Below are 22162 nucleotides of genomic sequence, written 5' to 3'. Positions count from 1 at the left end.
CGAATAGAAAGTTGAGGTTATCGATGTTGGACATCCTATTAAAAATGTAGGCTGTGAACATTGTTTTAATGTTTTGCATTCACAATACAAAAGAATAAAATTACTCATCAAAAAAGAAAGTTAATGTCATAATCCTGACATAATTTTCTTTTGTTAGGAAACAAAGATGATAATCCACAAACATAACAAAACACAGTATGTTTTTCATAGTATGTGAATGATTACACAAGTTATAAATAGTCTAGAGTTTTGGCAATTTAAGCCGAGCCAAAAATCCGAAGGTGTGCGTTATCTTAAATATTCTGTGCAATTCATGAGTCTGAGAGCGCTTCTTACACTTCAAGAAAGGCTTTGATTTAACCACTGTATGGAATATTACCAGAAGATTTTTTGGATTGTTACACAAGAATAAAGTTATTTTGAAGTAAATGATTGTGTTAAGAAAAAAAGAAGAAACAAAAAAATGTCTGCGGCAAGATTTCTGTGAAGCTGTAACATTTTTTTGATCCTGCACACCAATCGCAGTGAACCTATTTACATAAACAAGCGTAAAATAAATAGGTACATCCATCACCTCTGTATGCTTGTGTGCATACTGTCAAGCCGCCGACATGCTTAGCAAGAACTGCGCATGTAAATAAAGGAATTGAATATGGTCAGATATTTCATGTTTATTTAGCTGCTGACAGCAAGGTAATTTAAATCTTGTAACACTCAGTTTCAGTAGACTTTTGAGAAAACATTTTATCAGCAGAAAAGTCAGTTTTGTTATTAATATTTTTGTCTGAATTGTCTTTTCTTTTTCTTGTGAGGTGATATATTGGATGTATGCAAAGAAAAAAGTTAGGCAGGAGAAATATTACATTCAGGCTACACTCGAGCTAACCTTATGATTACTGATTATGAACTTTTCCTTCAATCAGTGTTGTGCGATGATAGTCAGATAGTTTAAGGTAACATACAAACACATAAATATAATTTTATACTGTGACTAGCGGTGCTACCCATCTAAGAGAGGTTGAAATCTAAGTAATCAACGTAAACCTCAGCATTAATGTTTGCAGTGCGCTTTGGTAATGAGGCTCCATGCTGGGAATAATACCCATATAGACTAAATGCTTACAAAAAATGATCTGATTAACAAAAAATAAACCATACAAGGGAGAAATAAATTCAAAATATCAGCTAAGAACGGCGGCACGGTGGCACAGTGGTAGCGCTGCTGCCTTGCAGTTAGGAGACCTGGGTTCGCTTCCCGGGTCCTCCGTGCGTGGAGTTTGCATGATCTCCCCGTGTCTACGTGGGTGTCCTCCCAAAGACATGCAGGTTAGGTGGATTGGCAATCCTAAATTCTCCCTAGTGTGCGCTTGGTGTGTGTATGTGCCCTGTGGTGGGCTGGCACACTGCCCAGGGTTTGTTTCCTGGGATTAGCTCCAGCAGACCCCTGTAGTTAGGATATAGTGGGTTGTAGGATGGATGGATATCAGCTAAGAACAACAAGCCCTTTGGCAGTAGTCTCCAACTCCGGTCCTGGAGAGCTGCAGTGGCTGCAGGTTTTAATTCTAACGCTTTTCTAAATTGGTGACCAGTTTTTGCTTCTAATTAACTGATTTTTCTTTCATTTTTAATTGACTTGTTTTTTTAAGATTTGTTCCCCTGAATTTCTTCATCGTTTCTCATAAATGGCACCCAAACAGAAATTAAATGTAAAGTGAGTGAGCCAACAGAAAACCAACTAAGTCAAGGCCTCAAACTTCAACCAATTACTCCAATCAGTTGCTTAATTAGGCGCTGATTCTAGTTGTTAATTAAACCCATTCTTTAATTCCATGGCTTTTTGCTGCTTTCATTGAGCAATAGAATACATTTCTGAAATTGTTGATGTTCTCTAAGAGCTAAGAGTGAAGAGCACTGTGAAAATGTTTTGGGGACCTGAGCAGATCAATATTCCTCAGGTCTTCATCTTTCTTTATTTTCAGATATTGTATGATGGACACCAGTTGTTTTTGCTCATTTTGTATCTCATTATTGTTTGGATGCTAGTTAAGGGAAAAGAAACAATTAAAGGGTCTGAATCTTTAAGAGCAAATGCATGTAATTCAAAAGAAGTTAATTAGCAGCAAAAACAGGTCACTAATTAAGATTAGGGTTGGAATGAAAACCTGCAGCCACTGCAGCCCTTCAGGACTGGAGTTGGTAACCCCTGTCCTATGGACTCTGTGTTCTTTCCTATACGGATGCCAAGTAGCTGCCCCTCTTGTGGTGTGGCTTGATCATCTACCGAGTAAAAAATTCAGTCCCATTCTCACCTTAAAGCTTCCTTTGACTAAGGCCTCTCCCTCCTACCAGCTTAGGCTCTGTCACCTTTTTGCTCAAAGTGGTTTTAAACCCCTAAGATGGGCTAAAGGCAGCAATACACTATCACAACAGTATCAATGGCCCCTGTTATCTCTCTGATTTTGAGCCTTCAGTTGGCTTAATGGGTTAGGTATATCAAAAAGCTAACATTCTACTTGAGTAAAGAGGCAACATGGTCCAAATGCCTCTAGTCCAGTGGTGTGATGCCACCTGATCGTATGGATTTTTTTTTTTGTAAATGGCATTGTGTGGGTCCCCATCTTTGAAAGAGTAACAGGTTCAGTTTCTCTTTTCTCTTGACTGTGTAATGGTACTGTTATAGCCGGGTGTAGTGCTAACCTTCTGCCAATAATTTGTAGCCTTTCAGTCATTTTAAGGAGAGTGACACACATTTCTGGCACCTGTTGGGTTACCTGCTTTAAAAAGGGGATGCATACCTGTTTCTACACAGGACCACAATTCTCTCACATGCACTGAAGCCTCTGCCTATTATCCTACTTGGGCATTCAGCACTCATGCAGGGTTTACCACCACCTATCATTCCATGTATTCTCATACCGGCATGTGCACGGCCGTTCACAGTGCCAGGATGATTCTGTTTCTTTCTTGAAGGTTTTGTGCTGGTCTTTTTCTAACAATGTGCCAAAACCAGCCTTGTCCCTGGTAGCCTCTTAACTGTAGGTACCCCTTCACAGTAAACATAGCAATGAAGAATTTGGAAAAACCAGTCTGAATTTAGTTGATAGTGCCTTAAAGTTAATATATGCCACCACCAGAGAAGGATAAATGTGAAGTGGATTTGAATCTACATAGTAGGGTCAGGAACTGCGTAGGGCATTTAAAAGTATCATTCTTATGTGATATTGTGAGTCATCACATGCTTGTTAAAGAGTAGCAATGTGTCATACATTTAGTCTTTCAGAAATGCTTGAGTTCAGAACTGATTTGTGCAAAGCATGAGGGTAGCTCCATTATGACTGCACTTGACATAAGGCTAAAGGCATTACCGTCTTGAAAGACTTGAGATGAAGATGATCCCTCACAACAATTCAGCAGTGATAAGACATGGTACAACCTTTACACTAAATGAGTATTCTCAAGGCATCACAGGAAAAGACATGGTTCTTTCAGAAGTGTGATGGAACCGTACACACTGGCCTGTAAGCTTATTTTGTTATGTGCAAAATGAATAGTTTTATTATACACAGATTGGACAGGGAGGTGAGTCAAATTGGAGAGTTTTATTCAGAGTGGCAGACATAAGCAAATGTTCTTTTGGGGTGAACAAAATGATAGTCTGGTTCATATCATAGGCCTGTATACAAAAAAACAAAATAGGCAAAAGAAGATTGTAGTCAGAGAAAACAAATGGCTGAGCAGGAAAATGTCCATAATTCTTTTTAGGTGCTTGAGCACTAGTCTCTCACACAGTCTGCTTTAAATGGTCTTAAAGTGTGGATACTGCAATCTTATATATCATGGCAGCACTGTGAGGATTGTTTTTTACTTTCTCCAGTGCCTTCAGTACCATCAGGCCTTCCCTGTTAAAGGGTAAGTTTTGAGATATGCAGGTGGATGACCCTCTGGTATCATGGGTAATGAACTGCTTATCAAGCAAACCACTGTTTGTGAGATTCAAACACTGTGTTTCTAGGTAAGCAATGGGAAAGGAGATCTCTATGCCTTTGAGCTTCCTCTGGCCTCTTCTCAGGAGACCGGGAACATCACAGGTGGATTATGGGAAATCTCTAGGAGAGAATCCTGTCCAAAATGGCTGAAATGGAAAAGTGCAGACTGTTGTTTCCAGTCACATTTCCCAGAAAAATATAAAATGGATGGAAGAAAAGGGTGATGGATCTATGGTCTTTTCGCAGTGTTCGTTTGGAGAGACTTATCAAGTCAACTAATTGCAAGAGAAGTAGATCTGATAGATAGATAGATAGATAGATAGATAGATAGATAGATAGATAGATAGATAGATAGATAATGGAGTGACTAATCAGATAGATAGATAGATAGATAGATAGATAGATAGATAGATAATGGAGTGACTAATCAGATAGATAGATAGATAGATAGATAGATAGATAGATAGATAGATAGATAGATAATGGAGTGACTAATCAGATAGATAGATAGATAGATAGATAGATAGATAGATAGATAGATAGATAGATAATTGTGTATTGTATTTAGCATTCAGTGCCTGTACACCAAAATACTACCCGGCCACAGACCAGTTTCTTATCTTTTGTCTTTCTTACTAAAATGCAAAATAGAAGTGTGCTTTGTTCACAAAGTCTGGAATATCATGCATAGAAAATATATCTGGGGGTGATATTAGTCATAAAAAACATTTCCCAAACCACTGACATTTAGCCCTGTAGTGCGAACTACACAGCATTCATTTTCATACAGCCTATACATGTTAATGATAAAATGGGCATAATTATCATTATAAAAATAAATTACTGCAGTGTGTTCATTATGATCCATTTCACCACTTTGTGACACAAATGCTCCCTGGCAAAAATGGGATTTGCATTTTAACTGAAGACTAATCCCTTAAAAAAATAAATAAAATAAAATAACTGTAAGCACAAGGACAAATAAAAGTATCTTTCCAAACATTACTTTGTAATTTTATTAAATTGTATTGGCACACATGGAAAAACTTGCATTTCTAGTTCAAAGTCAACATTTTTAAGGTATCATGGATTTCAACAAATTGCCACATGTAATATATCATAAAAATCTGTCCTAGAAATATTTGTCCAAACCCAAAAATGTAAGTTCACCAGAGTGAGTGGGACTGGGATGGGTTCTTTCTATAAATTACATAAATGATATATAGGTCGGTCAGTAAAAAACTTGATACATTCAGCGTTCCGATGTGAAAAAGTACACATTTCTTAATGTCCATTTCAGATGACAGAATAGCCATTGAGCCCGGGATGCAACATGGCTGCGATCAGAAGGGGCATCCAAACTCCTCTACCTCCAAAATAACATGGGGCTGAAATTTCCAAGGTCTCTACGGAAATCATAATATTGTGAAGGTTGTTTTCTATATGTTTAAAATTCTACTTACGACATCATATTTTAAAAACCTGTTTAATGGGTAGATTGCAACACCACCATTCTGTTCACAAAGAAGAAATTCTTTTAAAATAACAAATGATATAGCTTTAGTATATTCAATTGAAATTTTCATAACATTTCCATAATTTCTCTTCTTTGTCTCTGAATGAATAGACAACTTTTACCCTTAGAAAAATGTATTTGTTTCTTTTGTTCTATAGATTTTGTATAACACAGTTAAAGCCATTATTCTGGCACACCTTCCTGGTTTGTTCCTGCCTTGAACCAGATGTTGCAGCGAAAGGCTCTGACCCACTCCTCCCCTTGTGATGCTGAACTGGGCTATGAAGGTTCAATAATGGATCAACTGTTGGACGGATAAATGGCTTAGAAAACAAACTCTACAAAGTGTCTTTTTGGCCTCTGTCTGATTGCAGGAGAAGGAATAATAAAACTGTCATTACATTCACTTCATACAAGGATATTTACTGTGCTTTATACCTATGCATATCGTGAGTGTTTGTTATGTTAGTTTATGGCATTTTCTTCTAATCCTCACTCGAACGCTCACGTGCAAAAGAAACAAAATGGTCTCACATTACTACATGCTCGTGGGAAACACAATCTTCTGAAAGTGAAGCTTGCCTCTTTGACCAGTCAGTTTATATGCAGAACTATATCCGGCCAGCTCTTATTTTCTTTTATACCCATTAATGCACCACAGCAGTGCCACAACATTTCTTCAGTATTCTTTGTTATTCAGCAAGGCAAACTCACTGCAGCAATGCAGATTTCAAAAGTCAGTCTGAACTTCCATGCAGATCTGACACACTTAGTACTGTAAGCGTCACACCATAGAGAAACACTGCACACACACAAACAGTTAATCTGCCCCACTTGTCATAAAACTTGTCATTTCAGCTTCAGCTGCCTGAACAGCAATTTCCTGAGCAAGGTAACGATTAACCAAAACGAGCCCGTTACCTTCACACACAATTCTTTTTTATTTTTAATAATCACAGGATACTCACTTGATGTAGTAGGGTACTTTGTTTGGTGAGATTGCCCGCTCCCAGGGACCCTGGACAGAAGCTGTAAACAAGAAAAGCGGCAGACATGGGGGTCAAGTTCAAAGCAAACAGGAAAGACAACATTAATCTTTGGAATTACATTTTTTTTTCTTCTTCTTTACACTCAGCCCTGCCAGATATGGGTCTGTTTGCTCAGCCGGCCGTGAAGGCAGGGAGGATTAACCTGGTGCTCTGAAAATTCGGTCCTAATCTGAGACAAATTAAAGTCGTTGGAGCGTAAAGATAAATGCAAACCTCTTGCACGACTTGCACTTGAACCACCAGATAAAGAGCTGAACAAGCAGAGAACCTGTCATTCTAGCTATTTTTTCCCTTCCTCTCATATCAGACCAAATTTCCCTTTGTTTCATCTTGTCTTTGCACCCCCCCACCCCCTCATACCGCCTTTGCATAAAGACAGAAAAGTGAAAACGCTGACCTTCACCTGCTGTGCCTGTTTTAATGATCGAGTACAAATAAGGCATCTGGGACCAAGAAAACCTCTGCTTAAAAACCATTCATAAAACAGGAATACTTATACAACGGGGATATTACAGAAAGCCTGATAGAGGAAGAAAGCCTTTCCGCAGTTTGGAAGTCATGTACTTGCAAGTTTGAAAATCAAATGTTTTTTATTCGCTTTTGGTGACAAGCATAGTTGAACCCTGAATGCAGGAAGGCAGGAACAAAAACAGTTAATATGTTAATAAAGAAAGATCTACTGATGTTCCAGTTGTCTTTACTCACAAGTCAATGGGGATGAGGCCCAGTCACCGCCATCAAAACCTTACTGAGATATTGCACTTTGCTACAAGGAAGTGGTTACAAAAAGCTGGAGTGGGGTCACTCATTAAGGTCATACTTGCCAACATGCACACAGGTCAAATCCTCTTGTTAGCTTTTTATACCATGAGGTGAATTGTTTACTTAAAAGCTTTGTCATGAAGCTATACATGAAATTAATTTTGGGTGGTATACATAATTTTCGGCATGCATTACAAGCAGCAGTTTTCTAATTCACACCTACTTCTGGTGGTATGTTTTCCATCTGAGCAGTATGAGTGAGTATGGGGACTGAAGAATACATGACACAACAACAGAGGGGAATTCTAGTATACTGTATGCTTGTCACTTTGCAACTCATCTTTTTTTTTTTTCAGGCAGGATATTTGAACAGATCATGGTCTATTCTACTTTATTAAACACAATCACGGTCCCTGCTTTTTGCCACTTTACTGAAGGCATTGATTGGGACTCTGAGATTATGCTCAGAATACAACTGCATGGAGAATTATAACTGGGAGGCACTGTGGTTAGCACAACTGCCTCAAAGCTCTGGGAGTAGGATCATATCCTTGTCTCCTCATAGTCTGTGTGGACTTTGCACATTCCCCATATTATGACGTGGGTTTTTCCATTTCCTCCAACATCCTAGCTCTAAATTAGCCCACTCTGTATACTTGTGCCTTCAATAGACTGCAGCCATGTCCAAACTTGCTTCATGATGTTAACAGTATAAGCTCTTGTCCTGGTACTGTTATGAAGCGGAAAACCCCTGTGTTTGGGTTAGTAATTTTCCCTTGCCTTAGGCACATTTTATTTGTTTGCAGTAATTTACAATTTAAAAAGTCGAAATTACAAGTTTCATTTTCGTGTGTTTTTATTTAACATCTTTGTTTTAGAGAAGATAGTAATTTTTTTGTTGTTTTATTTTAGGTGCATCACAATGACATTTTTGACTTTTCGCATTTAGTTAAGCATTGCTAGGACACCCATCACAGTTGCTGGAGATTATCTCCCAGGAGGCACTACATGAAAGCTGTGCTAAAATATTTGGCTCTGTTTGACTGCCTGTTGACAACTGGCAGATGTTAGGAAGGACCAGGAAGAAAAGTCCAAATGAAAGTGAAGTTTAAAACAGAGAGAACAATAGTACCATGCGACAAGACCAAGGGTCAGACAAGAGGAAGACCTGAAAACATAAATGGGGTCAAAATTAAAATCAAACATGAAATAATGCAGGAAAAAGTGTTTTAGAAAGTCATAGAAAAGTTGGACACGGAATTGCTGATCCAGTACCTTTTTATAATGTCAAGTTAATGACAGAGAAAGTTGCGAAACTCTTTTGGGGGCAAGTCCTTGACAACTACATGGCAACCACTTCCAAAATGGCAAACAAAATAAAAAATCTTAACAATAACCTAAAGGCATCAAATAAAGGATGCCACTAAACTCAGAGTTTCCTTGAAGAACTATAACCCAAATGGAAGGTCTTACATTAATAAAGCAAAAAATTACTTCTTCCAAAATAAATTTGAGACAACATATATTAATGACAAACGCATTACCTCACTCCTGTGTCCAAGATTACGGATTTAAACTATTAGCAAGTGCTGGTTTAATGCTTTAGATTCTGATTTTCTTGGAATAACTCAGTTTTCCATGACTCTTAGTGTAAATGTTTTTTGCTCTTGTTGAATTTTTGTTTATGATGCCTTCCAATTCTTGTCTGACTACAATAAAGGTTGATCAATCTGTCATGAGAGAGGTGTGTGGCGTGGTGCATTTTGAAATAAATACATATAGAAAGTGTGGGGCTCCATGTGGGTGCGGGTGTATATGAAAGCGTGCCCAAGCAGCCTGGGGTTTAATGGGGGAGTTGACTGGCTGCGTATCCACATTCAGATATGCGCAGTTCTGTCAATTTCCTTGTTAGTGCTCCAGGTTTCATGATTGCAACACCTGCACTCGATCAGTGGTCAGTGGAAAAAAAGAGAAAGAAAGAAAAAAGAAGGAAAAGAATGGAGGTTAAGGGAAAAGAGAGAGAGAGAGAGGCAGGATTGGGAGAGCCCATGCTGTTGGAAGTGGAGGGAGGTGTTTGGGAGTGAGCCCCAGCGAGAGTAACGTGTGACCAGTGCTGGGCAGGGCTCAAGAGGGTTGGATGTACTTGGAGTAGGCTTCTGCAGATGGAGGAGAATGGCGGCAGGAGTAGAAGCAGGGCTTACAAGGTCCCCAGTATAAAGCTGGATTTTGATGGTTGACTGCACCTGTTGGTGGGCCTCTCTTTGTACTACAGGATAAGTAGAGGTGTTATAGTTTTGATGTGATGATTTGGGACAAAGGGTTTTAAGAGAGGACCTGCCTGGAGTTTTAACCCTGTTTTAAGGATTATTTATGGCATATTTTATGGATTATTTATTTATCAGGAAGAAGCACTGAACTATTTTGCACCTTGTTGATTTTAATAAATGCAAAAAGCACTTGTACCTACTGCTTGCTGACTGTTGTGTCCTCATTTGCCAGGCTCATCTTTTGTCAATGACTATCAACGGTTCTGGGTTCAAGGTGGGTGTAGCTGACCCTGAACATCATACCATCTGGTTTTTGAATGTACAGTGTATTTAGAAATCTACATTTCTATAACATGCAGCAGTTACTCTCTCCCTCTCATTTTGTCAGTAGGCTATTCAAAGAGAATGGGATGGCATCTGTGCTATGGTCCAGTCAAGCCACTTCAAGTACCCATGTCTAACTTAACAGGAGCAGGCAGGTTCAAAACATGAATAAATGCATACATCTTCCTTTTTTTCTAAATAGATTTAATAGAGCAAGTTATTGATGAACAATATATCCCTATGTACCATACAGTCTTTTATACTGAACCTACTTTTTTGCAAAAGAGGGTGTTTTTGCAGAGGATCACATCTAGGACCCTCTATTCTGAAGTGCAAAAGGCAAAAATCAAGCCTGGACCTGAAACAGTCCACAGCATGGTGCACACCCTGGACATGATGCCAGGACACATCCACACTCAGAGTGGCAGAAATTCATAAGGGGGCTGTTTTAGAGGTACCACACAGAAAAATTGGCAGTGTTAAATTAACACCTAAAATTCATATATGGAAGCACTCTTTCCATATACTGTACACCCTTTTAAGGCTTACTTTAATATTATAAAAGCTAATTTAACAATGCTGATTATGCTGTGTAGTTACACTAAGATGCATGACTTGGAGTGTAACTCATGCAAACACAGGAAGAATGTGCGAACCTCCCACAGACAGAAAATCCTGTGGCTGAGACGCTGCAATACCAACCACTGTGCCATCTTGCCACCCTATGAGAATTCAAGCAGATCTAATGCACCTGCACCAAGCAAGTTATGGGCATCTCAAAAAGAATACCAAAAGGGCAAATGTGGAACCAGAACATTTAAATCTCTTTCACAGTTCTTTTGAGAAATTATCCAAATTGTAACACCAGCCAGGCTTTTTCAATTTTTATTCATGTAGACTGTTTTAATATATCTTCTTTGCAGTAGATCTTATAATGATATGTGTTTTTGAAATTAAAATCATACTTAAATCATATAAGTTTCCTGATGTCTATGAAGTATTCATAAGCATTGCAAACAATCAAACTTCATGAGCTAGAATAACATCTTAAGGAATCTGCCATTTCAAAGCTCTCAAACGTGAATTCAAATAATGAATTTTGAACAGAAATATAAACGGTTTATCAGTAGGACTGTGGTGTGGCCCAGCGGTTAGCACCACTGCCTGACAGATCCAGAGTCCTGGGTTTTGGTCCCTGCTGTTTATATGGAGTTTGCACATTATCCCCATGTCTGTATGAGTTTACTTGTAGGTTCTTGGGCTATCTTCACACAAATGTGTGTGTTAGGTTGAATGATGCCTCTACATTGAGCACGAGTGTCCAAGAGTGGCCCCCTACGATGCATTAGGGTCTTGCTTTGTCCCTAAAGCTGTTGGGACAGGCTTCCACCTTTTCAATTCTCATTTGGATTAAGTGGGTTCGATAATCTGTGCTGTTTATCAGTAGCCAGAGAGCACTTCAGTCATTATGTTGCAAAGTCAATCAAACATTTCTATCAAAAAAAGAAACATTGATCTGAAAAAGGAAATAAGTTCAATACCTTGCAAAAATAGTACAAAGATGCCAAATATTACCACCAAGATAAAAACGAGCCAAAAGCAGCCTGTCCCTTCACCTCCGCTGAGGCTATAGGCTCTGGATGACCCGACTCATCTCGGACAAGCCTATGTTTCATAGAGACAGGCAGACAACACAGCATTCCTTGTGAATCAGCCTGGCCTAACAGATTACCCTCACTGAGTTTGGTCTCCATGTGGAATTTCACTTTTTGAAGTGAACACCGAGTATTGCAAATGGCTCTAAGGCCATAGGTGAAAAGCCAAGTCACAGAAGAGGTTAAAGCCACTGAGACCAGTCTGTGTGATTCTGCTCCTGCACATTTATGCTGTGTGTTCTTTCCCCTGTTTTTCATACGCGTTTCCTTGAAGTAATTAAAATACAGTGGTTATAAAGCTTCAACTAGGATTGAGGCTGAGGCCAGCTGTAATCTTTGCTCCCCAAATCAATATTATTAGGCTCTTGTTGTAAACCTTATCTTTTACTGCACTAAACTTGGTATTGATTTTGGATATTTGCTTAACATGGGTAGGTAGCATTTCTTATTTACACAATGAAGCACGGATGTATAAGTGGTAAGCAATTGGATGTGAGTGAGTGAATTTGCCTGCTGGCACTAAGGACCTCAAAGGAAATGAGATGATGTTGACTCAGTCCTCTCAAAAAATGACTCAAAGCAATGGATAACAGAAATCTTCCGACAGCGGTAGCCCTACGTGATAAATAAAGCAGCACTCCTCAGGCACTTTAAAGCTTACACTTCATTTTGAGATGCTTCCTGACAATCCAGTCAGGAGAGTCTTTCCTTAACTAGTGTTGCATTATGAGCATCCCATGAAAAACATCAAAGCTACTGCAGGCCTCTTCTCATTAATACTGATTTCTTACTTTCTTGGATGTGGCTTACCTAAATGTTTTGTAAGAAAACCTGCTAACTTCTCAGATGTTAGATCTTATTGGAAGCAAAGATGACTTGGAATGCATTAAAGCTGGTCATCTTATTCGATTATTTTGTGTGTACAATTTGCGCAGTGCTTTTAATGCATTTAAGCCAATAAAAATCCTGTCCCAATTGGGATGCTACTTTGAAAACTGTGTGGGTTGGGAAAATGAATGACTGTCAACTCAACAGTTCTTAGTAGTGTGCTCTGCGGTTTACTGGAGTCTGATTCAGCATTGGTCCAACCTTCTACAGTTGTGCTGGAAAAACATGGAGTGGATGGATGGAAAATAATTATTTCTGTAATACATGTGGTGAGTAAATAACAAAAAATATCAATCTACAGCTCTATTATCTTATCTTGGGGGCACAGCAGTAAAAGGAATTTGAGGCAGAGATAAACAATGAGTTGTCAGAGTTTTAAACCATGCACCATGTAGGAAGTTATAAACATCTTAAAGAAAGAAAAAAAGAATACACCATTTATACAGTTCTTCACATGAATTAATTCCACATTAAGCATCAATTTTTTAACCTGCTTAGCTCAGTTTTATGGTCGCAGGACTTCTCAACTTGTTCTGGCACCACTGTGGTATAAAGTCACAATCAATCCTTTAAAGGGCACGGGGCAATTGCAAGGACCACTTGTTCATATCTGACCACTGTAGAGATGCAGAGTAACTTAGCACACATCTACAGATCTATCCAAATTCTGCACATTTTATACACTCGCACATTATGGATCCAAAGTCCTTCATACTTACTAAGTTTAGCAAGTGCAAGACAAGTATAGAACTGTACTATGGTATAAATAAATAATAGGTACATCAATATACTATACTATGACTGTACCATACTATCATATTTATTAAATGTCTACACATGGAAGTGTGTGTGTGTCTGTCCGGCCCGGAAGTTAGAGGTGGAGTCGGGGTAAGGGCTTCAGCTCCGAGGAAACAGAAAACTAAACATCTACGTGTTGAAATGTGTGTGTGTGTCTGTCTGTCCGGCCAGGACATGTGAGGCTACTACAGCATGAAGCTCAGACAGCCAGGAAGGCAGCCCTAAGTTAATGAGTCAGAAGAAGAAAGCAACTCTGTTGCCAAAGAGAAAAGAAACCCTTATACAAGCAAGACGAGAATATCGGCAAAACTGTATCCCTTTTACTTTTCCACCCACCACTAAAACACAAGGTGAGCACGTTGGCAAAATGAAACCTAGGAGAGAGATGCCCAGGGTAGTTCCTTTCAATTGACTGACATCTCTACATTTCAATTTTTTTTCTGACGATTTCAATAGTTTCTAGGATCCTGGGATTTTTACAGCACGGGCTTACACAGCTAGTAAATAAATAATAGGTAACAAATTGAAATAGTAATAAATAAATATATAACAATAACAACAAATGATAAAAACAACAGTAGTTATGACAATCATTTAGATGCCCATAAGTACTAGGGTGTTGTAGCGTGTTAGCCATTATGAATGTAGAGAAAACCAAGCAAAATGACACCTTTTATTGGCTAACTAAAAAGATTACAATCTGCAAGCTTTCGAGGCAGCTCAGGCCACTCTCTACGATGCCCATAAGCATAGCTAAAGTGAAATACCACAATCCATACCAGCAAGTGCCATTTACAAACATCTACAACAAAACAACACAACATGTTGTCTCCATACCCTCCATATTGGCAACACTTTCATTAACAATAATTAAGATGCTTGACGTGTATGCCTTACTTGGAATATTAATAGGATGGCAACAGGATACCAGAAGGCTTGCCAAATGTGCCATCTGATGCAGAGTTGCTTTTCTCTTGTAGTACAAAGCTTGGGACTAATTTATCTGATCACACCAGTCTAGTAAAGTAGCTGCAGTGTGACCACAGGATCACCCTCTGCTAGTGTGCTGCTTTTCAATTCCCTGCAGCTGACCAACAGAGTTTGCAGAGGGGCTGCTCTTTCATGGCCGTTAACACCTGCTCTTTTTTAAAAAAAATTAAATTGAATGCAGGTACAAAGCTGCTTATCACAGATATGAATAGCAAAATATTAACTTGTGGAGTGTATGGCACTAACACTCTTTGCCAAGCTGTGCCCATATACTTGTTAATTCTATTGGGAACATGAAGATCTCCAGGAGTTCTCTTAAGCACCCATCACACACACCAAGGTTTATCTGTGCACAGCCAGATTTGCTGGACAACTTCTTTTTTACTTTATTTTATTTATTTGGACAAAAAAACTATTATGAAAACCACAAGTCACTTGGTCAAATAACAGTAAGATCACAAACAATGTATTCAATGCAAAGTCCAGAATGTGACGATATATAATCCAACAAATAAGCAATTACTTTTTTAAAATCTGTTCTTCTGCTCCACTCTTTTCCATGTTAGTCCTAAACTATGGTGCTACATAAATAAAGTGTATCAACATCATCATTTTCTTTATCATATCTCCCAGTATATTTTGGTTTTCCTCTGTTGCATTTCCCTTGTGGGTCCAAGGTAAGGGCTTGTTTAGTGATGTTACGGTCTGCTTGCCTAAGATTGCAACCCATCTTACTCCATTTTGTCCTTGTTAATTGTACTTGTATTGACTCTTGCCTGATTATTTTCCATAGTTTCCTGTTAATAATGGAACCTGCACTGTGCATTCTAAGGAGAAAAGCAATTGTTTGAATTGCATGCAATTTGCTAATTGAATTTCCTGTAGCCCTCCAAGTTCTAATCTCATTGAGAAGCATTCTTTTAGCAGTTTATGATACTACAATGAAATGCTTACTTCCTGACAAGAAAGGTTAAACAGTCAAAAACAAATAAAACAGAAATGAATTATTACTTCTGACATATCTATTGTGTAAATGTGTTGAATCCAATTAGTGGTCTCAGTGGGATGAGCCCTATCCTGGTAACATGAGACATAAGAAACTATGAGTTCAATATACAGCAGGCAAGGCTACACTCGTACATACACAGAAATCTCACTCCTGGATGATTTAGAATCATAAATCAGTCTAACACAACCATCTTTTGTATCTGGACACAGAGAAAAATCCGCACACTGACACTGAGAACACACCAACTCTACTCAGGCAACAGAGTTGTAAAATATCAGACTGATTTTAAGTGAAATAATCCTGGATTTTCAGTTGTTTTAAAAGTTATTCTGGCTTTCACATTTCACATCTTTATCTGTTCCAGTGAAGTGAAACTGATGATCAGTTCCAGAATTTTTTTTCTTATATATAGCTGGATAGTGTTTTTGTTGATAATTCTGTGTAATCCTGCATCGACATAGATCAATGTGGAAGAGGCATGCTTTCTTTCATTTACTATTTTGTTTGTGCTATAGGTGGGCCTGGTCAACACAAGCTATTCTGTCAGAGGTTATCATACTTCAAATATTAATTTTAAATTCATGGCATGATCAATACCCCAAAGTGAGAGAAGGAGTGGCGCCTTGTATTCCTTATACACCCTGGCAAGGATGTGAAACTTCTACAATGGATTTTGTAGTTGAGGACCTACAGTAACTTTGCTTTCCTTTAGATCTCTACAAATTATGTTACTGAAATTCAGTAGTGTAATTTGCCATTAATTCTGTATTTATGACTCAATGTTATCAAAATCCTTTTTATAATCTGCTATATACAGTATATATATATATATACGAGGTGTGGCAGAAAAGTAATGAGACTGATTTTTTATTTACCAAAGTTTTAATTTTTTTCAAACATCAATGTTATCCCCTTCAAAGTAGTTCCCTTGGGCAGCTACACACCGATGGAGACGTTGTTCCCACTGTTGGTAGCAGCGCTGGAAGTCTTCAACCGGTATGGTCTTCAGCATGTCCGTTACACTCTTTTGGATGTTTTCTAAAGTCCCGAAATGACGTCCTTTGAGGACATTTTTCAGTTTAGGAAAAAGGAAAAAGTCACACGGACTGAGGTCAGGTGAATAAGGGGGCTGGGGAACCACAGGAATGCCTTTTGAGGTCAAAAATTCTGTTATAGAGAGGGCAGTTTCTCGGCACCATTTTGGCACAGACCTTTCGCATGTGCAAATGTTCAGTCAAAATTTGATGAATGGTAAATCTGTTCAAATTTAATTGTTCACTCAACATTCTTAATGTTAAACAAGAGGTTTAAGGCAGTTCTCATTGTATCTTGGTAGAAGTTTAAAAGTTTACTTTGCTTGTTTGAATTTCGTAGTTTGTGAAGATAGCATTCCTCTTTGAAATGTTTGAACAATCTCCTTTTCCATTCTATCTTGGTAGTTAAAAGCTTTTCCTTGTTGTCATTAATTTGTATTTGTTTTTTTTTCTACTTCAGTTTACTTGTCAGCCTTTTTATTATTTCATTTATCAATCTGTCTTACTGTCTCTTCAGCCTGCCTTTGAACCCCCTTTTGATGTTATCGTCTCTCACCTCATCTGGGAGTTTTCTTGACCTTTTTATTAACAGAACAGTATTCACTCTGCGCTGTAGCCTTGTTTGCTATAGCTTTGCATTTGTTTACCTTTTCCTTTTTGACCCTTCTTTCCTTTGTTTTTCAGAAAGTTTCAATGGTGGGCTAAAATTTACAATTTGGCTTTGTTTGTCCACTCATGTCTATTTCCATATCAATCATTCAGACAGAACATGAAATCATTTGGCAATTTATGAAGGAAACAAGACTATAATTCAAAGTAAAATTATAAATTATTAATGCATGATAAAGCACAATGAAACAAACTTAAGTATGCATCAGTAAAGAAGTGTACATTAACAAGGTTAAATAAAAGTTCAACATGGTAGGATCAAGAATTAGTATAGAGTTGGGACAAATTTCAGATTTGAATATTTTCAAGTACAGCTGATTAAAAGCAAGAGGAATGTTTGTAAGCTATAAGATGAGATCTGAAAGTGACTATTATTTACACAAGGTTCTTTACACAAAGAACGACAGACACTTGGAATAAGCTACCAAGTAGTGTGGTAGACAGTAAGACTTTAGGGACTTTCAAAACTCAACTTGAAGTTTTCTTGGAGGAAACAAGTGGATAGGACTGGTGAGCTTTGTTGGACTGAATGGCCTGTTCTCGTCTAGAGTGTTTTAATGTTCTAATTCACAGAGCTTCATAAACAAACCCAGGGAGAAATTTTCAGACCAGATGGAGTAGTGACAAGGAGTAGCATTAAAGAGGCCCTGGCGTTAGGCAAGTAGCTATGATAGGTAACCATGGCAGTTGAAATGAACATATTTGTAGGCCAGTAGCAGAATTTTAAAGATAATTTGGCAAAATTGTTATTAGTGTACTAGAGATAATCTAGGGTCTTTTAAGAGGGATTTGCTGTTTTATTCAAATTAAAAGGTGATTGGATATAATCTACAAAGTACAGCAATGTTAACAAACATATATCTTTCAGTGATATGGAATAGTGGAAATACAGCAAGAATTAATTTTGTTTTAACTTTTTAATAGAGCAAAAAAATAAACAATGATAACAACTAAATGATAGCAAGGATTCACTAAATGATATCCTTATCACTACCTATGGTCAACTCTTTGCAGGTTACAGATTCAAAGAACAGAATTTGTATTATGAGGGTTAATATTAAAGATTTCAGAAGAGACTAAACATTACAATAGCCAAAGCCCTCCCTCCCTCCCTCCCTCCCTCATTCACTCACTAATTCTCCAACTTCCCGTGTAGGTAGAAGGCTGAAATTTGGCAGGCTTATTCCTTACGGCTTATTTACAAAAGTTAAGCAGGTTTCATTTAGAAATTCTACACGTAACGGTCATAACGGTCGACATTGTTCGCCATGTTGAACTTTCTTATTTATGGCCCCATCTTCACGAAATTTGGTAGGTGGCTTCCCTGCGCTCACCAAAACCGATGTACGTACTTATTTCGGTGGTATGACGCCACTGTCGGCTGCCATATTGAACTTTCAAACGTCACTAATTCTCCAACTTCCCGTGTAGGTAGAAGGCTGAAATTTGGCAGGCTCATTCCTTACAGCTTACTTACAAAAGTTAAGCAGGTTTCATTTCGAAATTCTACGCGTAATGGTCATAACACTCAACAACGACCGGCATGTTGAACTTTCTTATTTATGGCCCAATCTTCACGAAATTTGGTAGGCAGCTTCCCTGCACTAACTGAAACCAATGTACATACTTATTTCGGTGGTATGACGCCACTGTCAGCCGCCATATTGAACTTTTCAACTGTCTTTGTTACTTATGGGCCCATCTTCAAGAAATTTGATACACATTTTCCCAACGCTAACTGAATCCTACTTGCGTACATATATATGTCCATAGCCTGCAGCTCGGTCACCATGTGAGGCGGCATTGGGTCCCCATCCCAACGCCTCCCACGTTGTTGGCTGCCTGCCTATATAAGGCCGTCCGTTGCTCCGGTGTCTACATTCCCTTCCTTGCTTCGCCACGGGATTCACGTCTCCCTGCTGATAACTACAGCCTTTTTATTTAATCCACACCTTCTCCGCTGTTTTATTGTTCATTTATTACGATTGTAGTTATTGTGTAGGTATTTTAGACTTACTTTACATTGTTCAGGTACCCATTTCCTTTATCATTCCAACCGTACCCCATTAACATGTCTATCGAGGTGATCACCATCGATCAAAGAACTGTCACTTACCAAGTGGTTTCCATGCCCGGAGATACCACCTACCTTTTCCATTCTCTGTGTTACATATTGCACGGCTATATCAGGCTCACTTTTGATATCCGAAGGAACATTGTGTCTTATGTATTGAATGACTGGGACAGGTTCAAGGTGTGGACTGATGACGGTACAAGAGATAATTATACTACACAGGAGCACTAGAAGAGTGAAATGCTTAAGCCCTTCACCTATTGTTCTGCATGGGAGTTGATGGCTGCCCGTGAATTGTTTGGTTGTTGCTTTCAAGTGTACCGAAATGGCCAAATATTTTACACCTTTCGACAACCGCCAATGCCTCTTAAACATCTTAGATTCACAGGTGACGATTTGAGTAGTGGACACTTTGATGTTTATGAATGTTTAAACTCTTAAAAGCTGGATGTGAAGTTATCGATGAAACCGGTTGTATACTTACAACGCTTAACAGATGCCGAATGTCACTTCAGCACAACAAGTCCTGCAAATACTGTCGTAATTGACACAAACCATGAAACTCAAACCGATTATGACAGCAGCAATCCAAGCTGAGATTTGAGGCAAGATTACTGTTCACATGGCCAACTGTACGTTGCATGCTTAAGAGTAAGCTCAGTGCACAGCTTGGTCATATTACAACCGGAGGGCCGAATGTGGTATACAAAGAGATCCTTAACAAATAATTACTGGTATGTTTTCCCTCAGTTTCAAAAGGTTTAATTTTCTTCTTAAGAAAAATTTTAAGGCAGTACTTCGCCGCTGCGAAGCGCGGGTATTTTGCTAGTTATACTATATATCATCAGACCATGAGGATGTGATAAGAAGATGAAGAATTTGTCGAGGTTGCAGTCTCCCTTGGAACTGTTGTCATGGTAAGTAGTGCAATGAAAAAATTAATGAATTAATGAATAACTGGTGTTTATTTTTTTATTTACTGCTCTTGTAATCATTAGTACAATAGTATTTGGCTATTCAGAGTTATACATGAGTAGAAAGATTAATTGGATTTTGAACATTTTTTACCTTAAAGGATCTTCATAGTGTCATGGAATGAATATTTCAAAATCAAAAGGTTCAGTTAATAGTATTCTGGGTTTGAGCAAATCGACATATTCTGCATATACGGTATACTGTAACTCTGCATTGTGCCATCTGATCTTAGAAAGTGAACTTTTTAAATTTCCACACAACAACAGCACATATTCTAGAAATGAGTGTCAAATGGACACATTTTGCTTCAAATACTCTGATGTCACATCAAAAATTAGCCTTTTCAAGTGAACACAAGAGGTCAAAATGTAAGAGTCACAGAGAGTTGAAGTAGTATATTGCACTTTGTTTTATCATGGTGTTAATGTGACTTTTGAATATGTTTTGAATGTCTGGATTTTGCTATTTCATGAAGAATCCTTATCTTTGGATAATTTAATGTAATTTAATCATCTATCTCAGTAAATAAATAAGTGAAATATTAGAGGAGAAGAAATTAATCAAAAGTTCAGCTACAACAGGGTTGAAAAAAGAAGTTGAGTACAGACTCCCTTCCCTTCCTTTCTCTTCCTTTCCTTTCCCTTCCCTTTCCTGTTTCTTGCTTTCTGATGTCACACAAGTGTACTTGGAAGACAGCTTAAGGGTTTAAATAACTGAAATTACCCGCTGGACTCGGGGTTGGCGATGTCCTGTAATACTATCTAAAGGAACTGCCTATTAATGACATCACTTCAGGTTCTGGCTCTCCTGAACCAACACTTTCCTGTCATTCTGCCATATAATCAACATTATGCTCAATTGTATTCCGTTCATTCATGAATTCTGTCTGTAAGGACCATTATGTTTTGCTTTTGCCAACTGTTTTCCCAGTATATGGGGTTACCACAGTGGCACACCCCAAACCTTTATCTTAGTTTGCTCAACTATAGTCAACCTAAGGTCAACTCCTAGGCACCCATTTGGGATTTGACAAAACTCTTGAGTGCATCATGGTCCAATTTTATTAGCTGAGGATTAATGAGGGGGTCCGTCACTTTTGTGCTTAATGGCCAGAGTGTCAATTGTGACAAATTCCTAGGACCATGCTCCTCTAACTTCCATTCCCTTGGTTGGCAGTTGTGAAAATGCCACCCATCCTAAAAGAACATATGGAGAATGTGGAAACAGCACAGGCCCATTCTTATGACTGTGGCACGTATCGTCGGGAGTTCTGCCTTGGAGATTGCATCATAGTACTTTTTTCCACCTCACATTTGAAATTGATGGCACATTGGCAGGGCCCTTACGAAGTTCAGGAGAGAAAGGGGCCCGTGGACTATTTGGTAAAGCAAACTAGTCATCGGCTGAGCAAACAGGTTCACCAAATCAGCTTGCTAAAACAGTGGCAGGAAAGGAATCCAAGCCTTTACTCCAGGCAGCCCTGTTCCCTCTTTACTCATAAAGTAGATCTTAACTTAACTCACCAATTTCACAGCCAAACAGTGACAGGAGTTGGGAACACTTATCCTGTCTGTCCCAAAGGTGGTACATGAGAAACCCGGATGGACCTCTCATGTTGTGCATGACATTATAAATTAACCTAGGGTGGTCGTCACAAAATGCCCGTACATGGGCCACCGGCAACTTTCCAGTGTCTGGTAGATAGAGTGCTGGGTCCCCAAATCACCTATCGTGCTGCCTACTTGGATGATGTTGTCATCTATTCCAGTACATTAAAGGAACACCTACAGCAGGTCCGAGCTGTGCTCCATAAACTAGGTGAGGCCGGTCTGCAGATTAAACCAAAGAAATTTTTTTTTGGGTTATACAAGGCCAGATATTTAGGTTACCTTGTGGGCAGGGGTACAGTAAGAGCACAGTGCTCTAAAATTGGTGCCATTATTAACTCGCCCCATCCAAACACCAAAAGGCAAATTCAAGCCTTTCTGGGGTTAGCGGGTTACTACCATTGGTTTGTTACTTGGTTTTCTAAGAGAGCAGCGCCTTTGACTAATTTAACAAAGAAGCAGACCCCGTAAAATGTGATGTGGGATTCAAACACAGACACTGCATTTTGTGATCTAAAGCAAGCCCTAATGTCAGCATTAATCTTAATGGCTTGTAACT

At 38.6% G+C, this 22162-nt stretch overlaps 1 protein-coding gene across 14 annotated transcripts in view; it reads right to left on the bottom strand.

The window, feature by feature from the left end:
- dmd (dystrophin) overlaps positions 1–22162 on the bottom strand; it is a 2654580-nt gene that overhangs the window by 248710 nt on the left and 2383708 nt on the right. For all 14 annotated transcript variants that reach the window (XM_039745194.1, XM_039745193.1, XM_039745197.1 and 11 more), the window contains one exon: positions 6471–6531. In XM_039745194.1, coding sequence (XP_039601128.1) covers positions 6471–6531 — 61 coding nt within the window. The remainder of the gene's footprint in view (positions 1–6470; positions 6532–22162) is intronic.

Source organism: Polypterus senegalus, chromosome 2, assembly GCF_016835505.1.
Source record: "Polypterus senegalus isolate Bchr_013 chromosome 2, ASM1683550v1, whole genome shotgun sequence".
Classification (NCBI taxonomy): domain Eukaryota; kingdom Metazoa; phylum Chordata; class Cladistia; order Polypteriformes; family Polypteridae; genus Polypterus; species Polypterus senegalus.
This window is presented reverse-complemented; position numbering and strand designations above follow the sequence as displayed.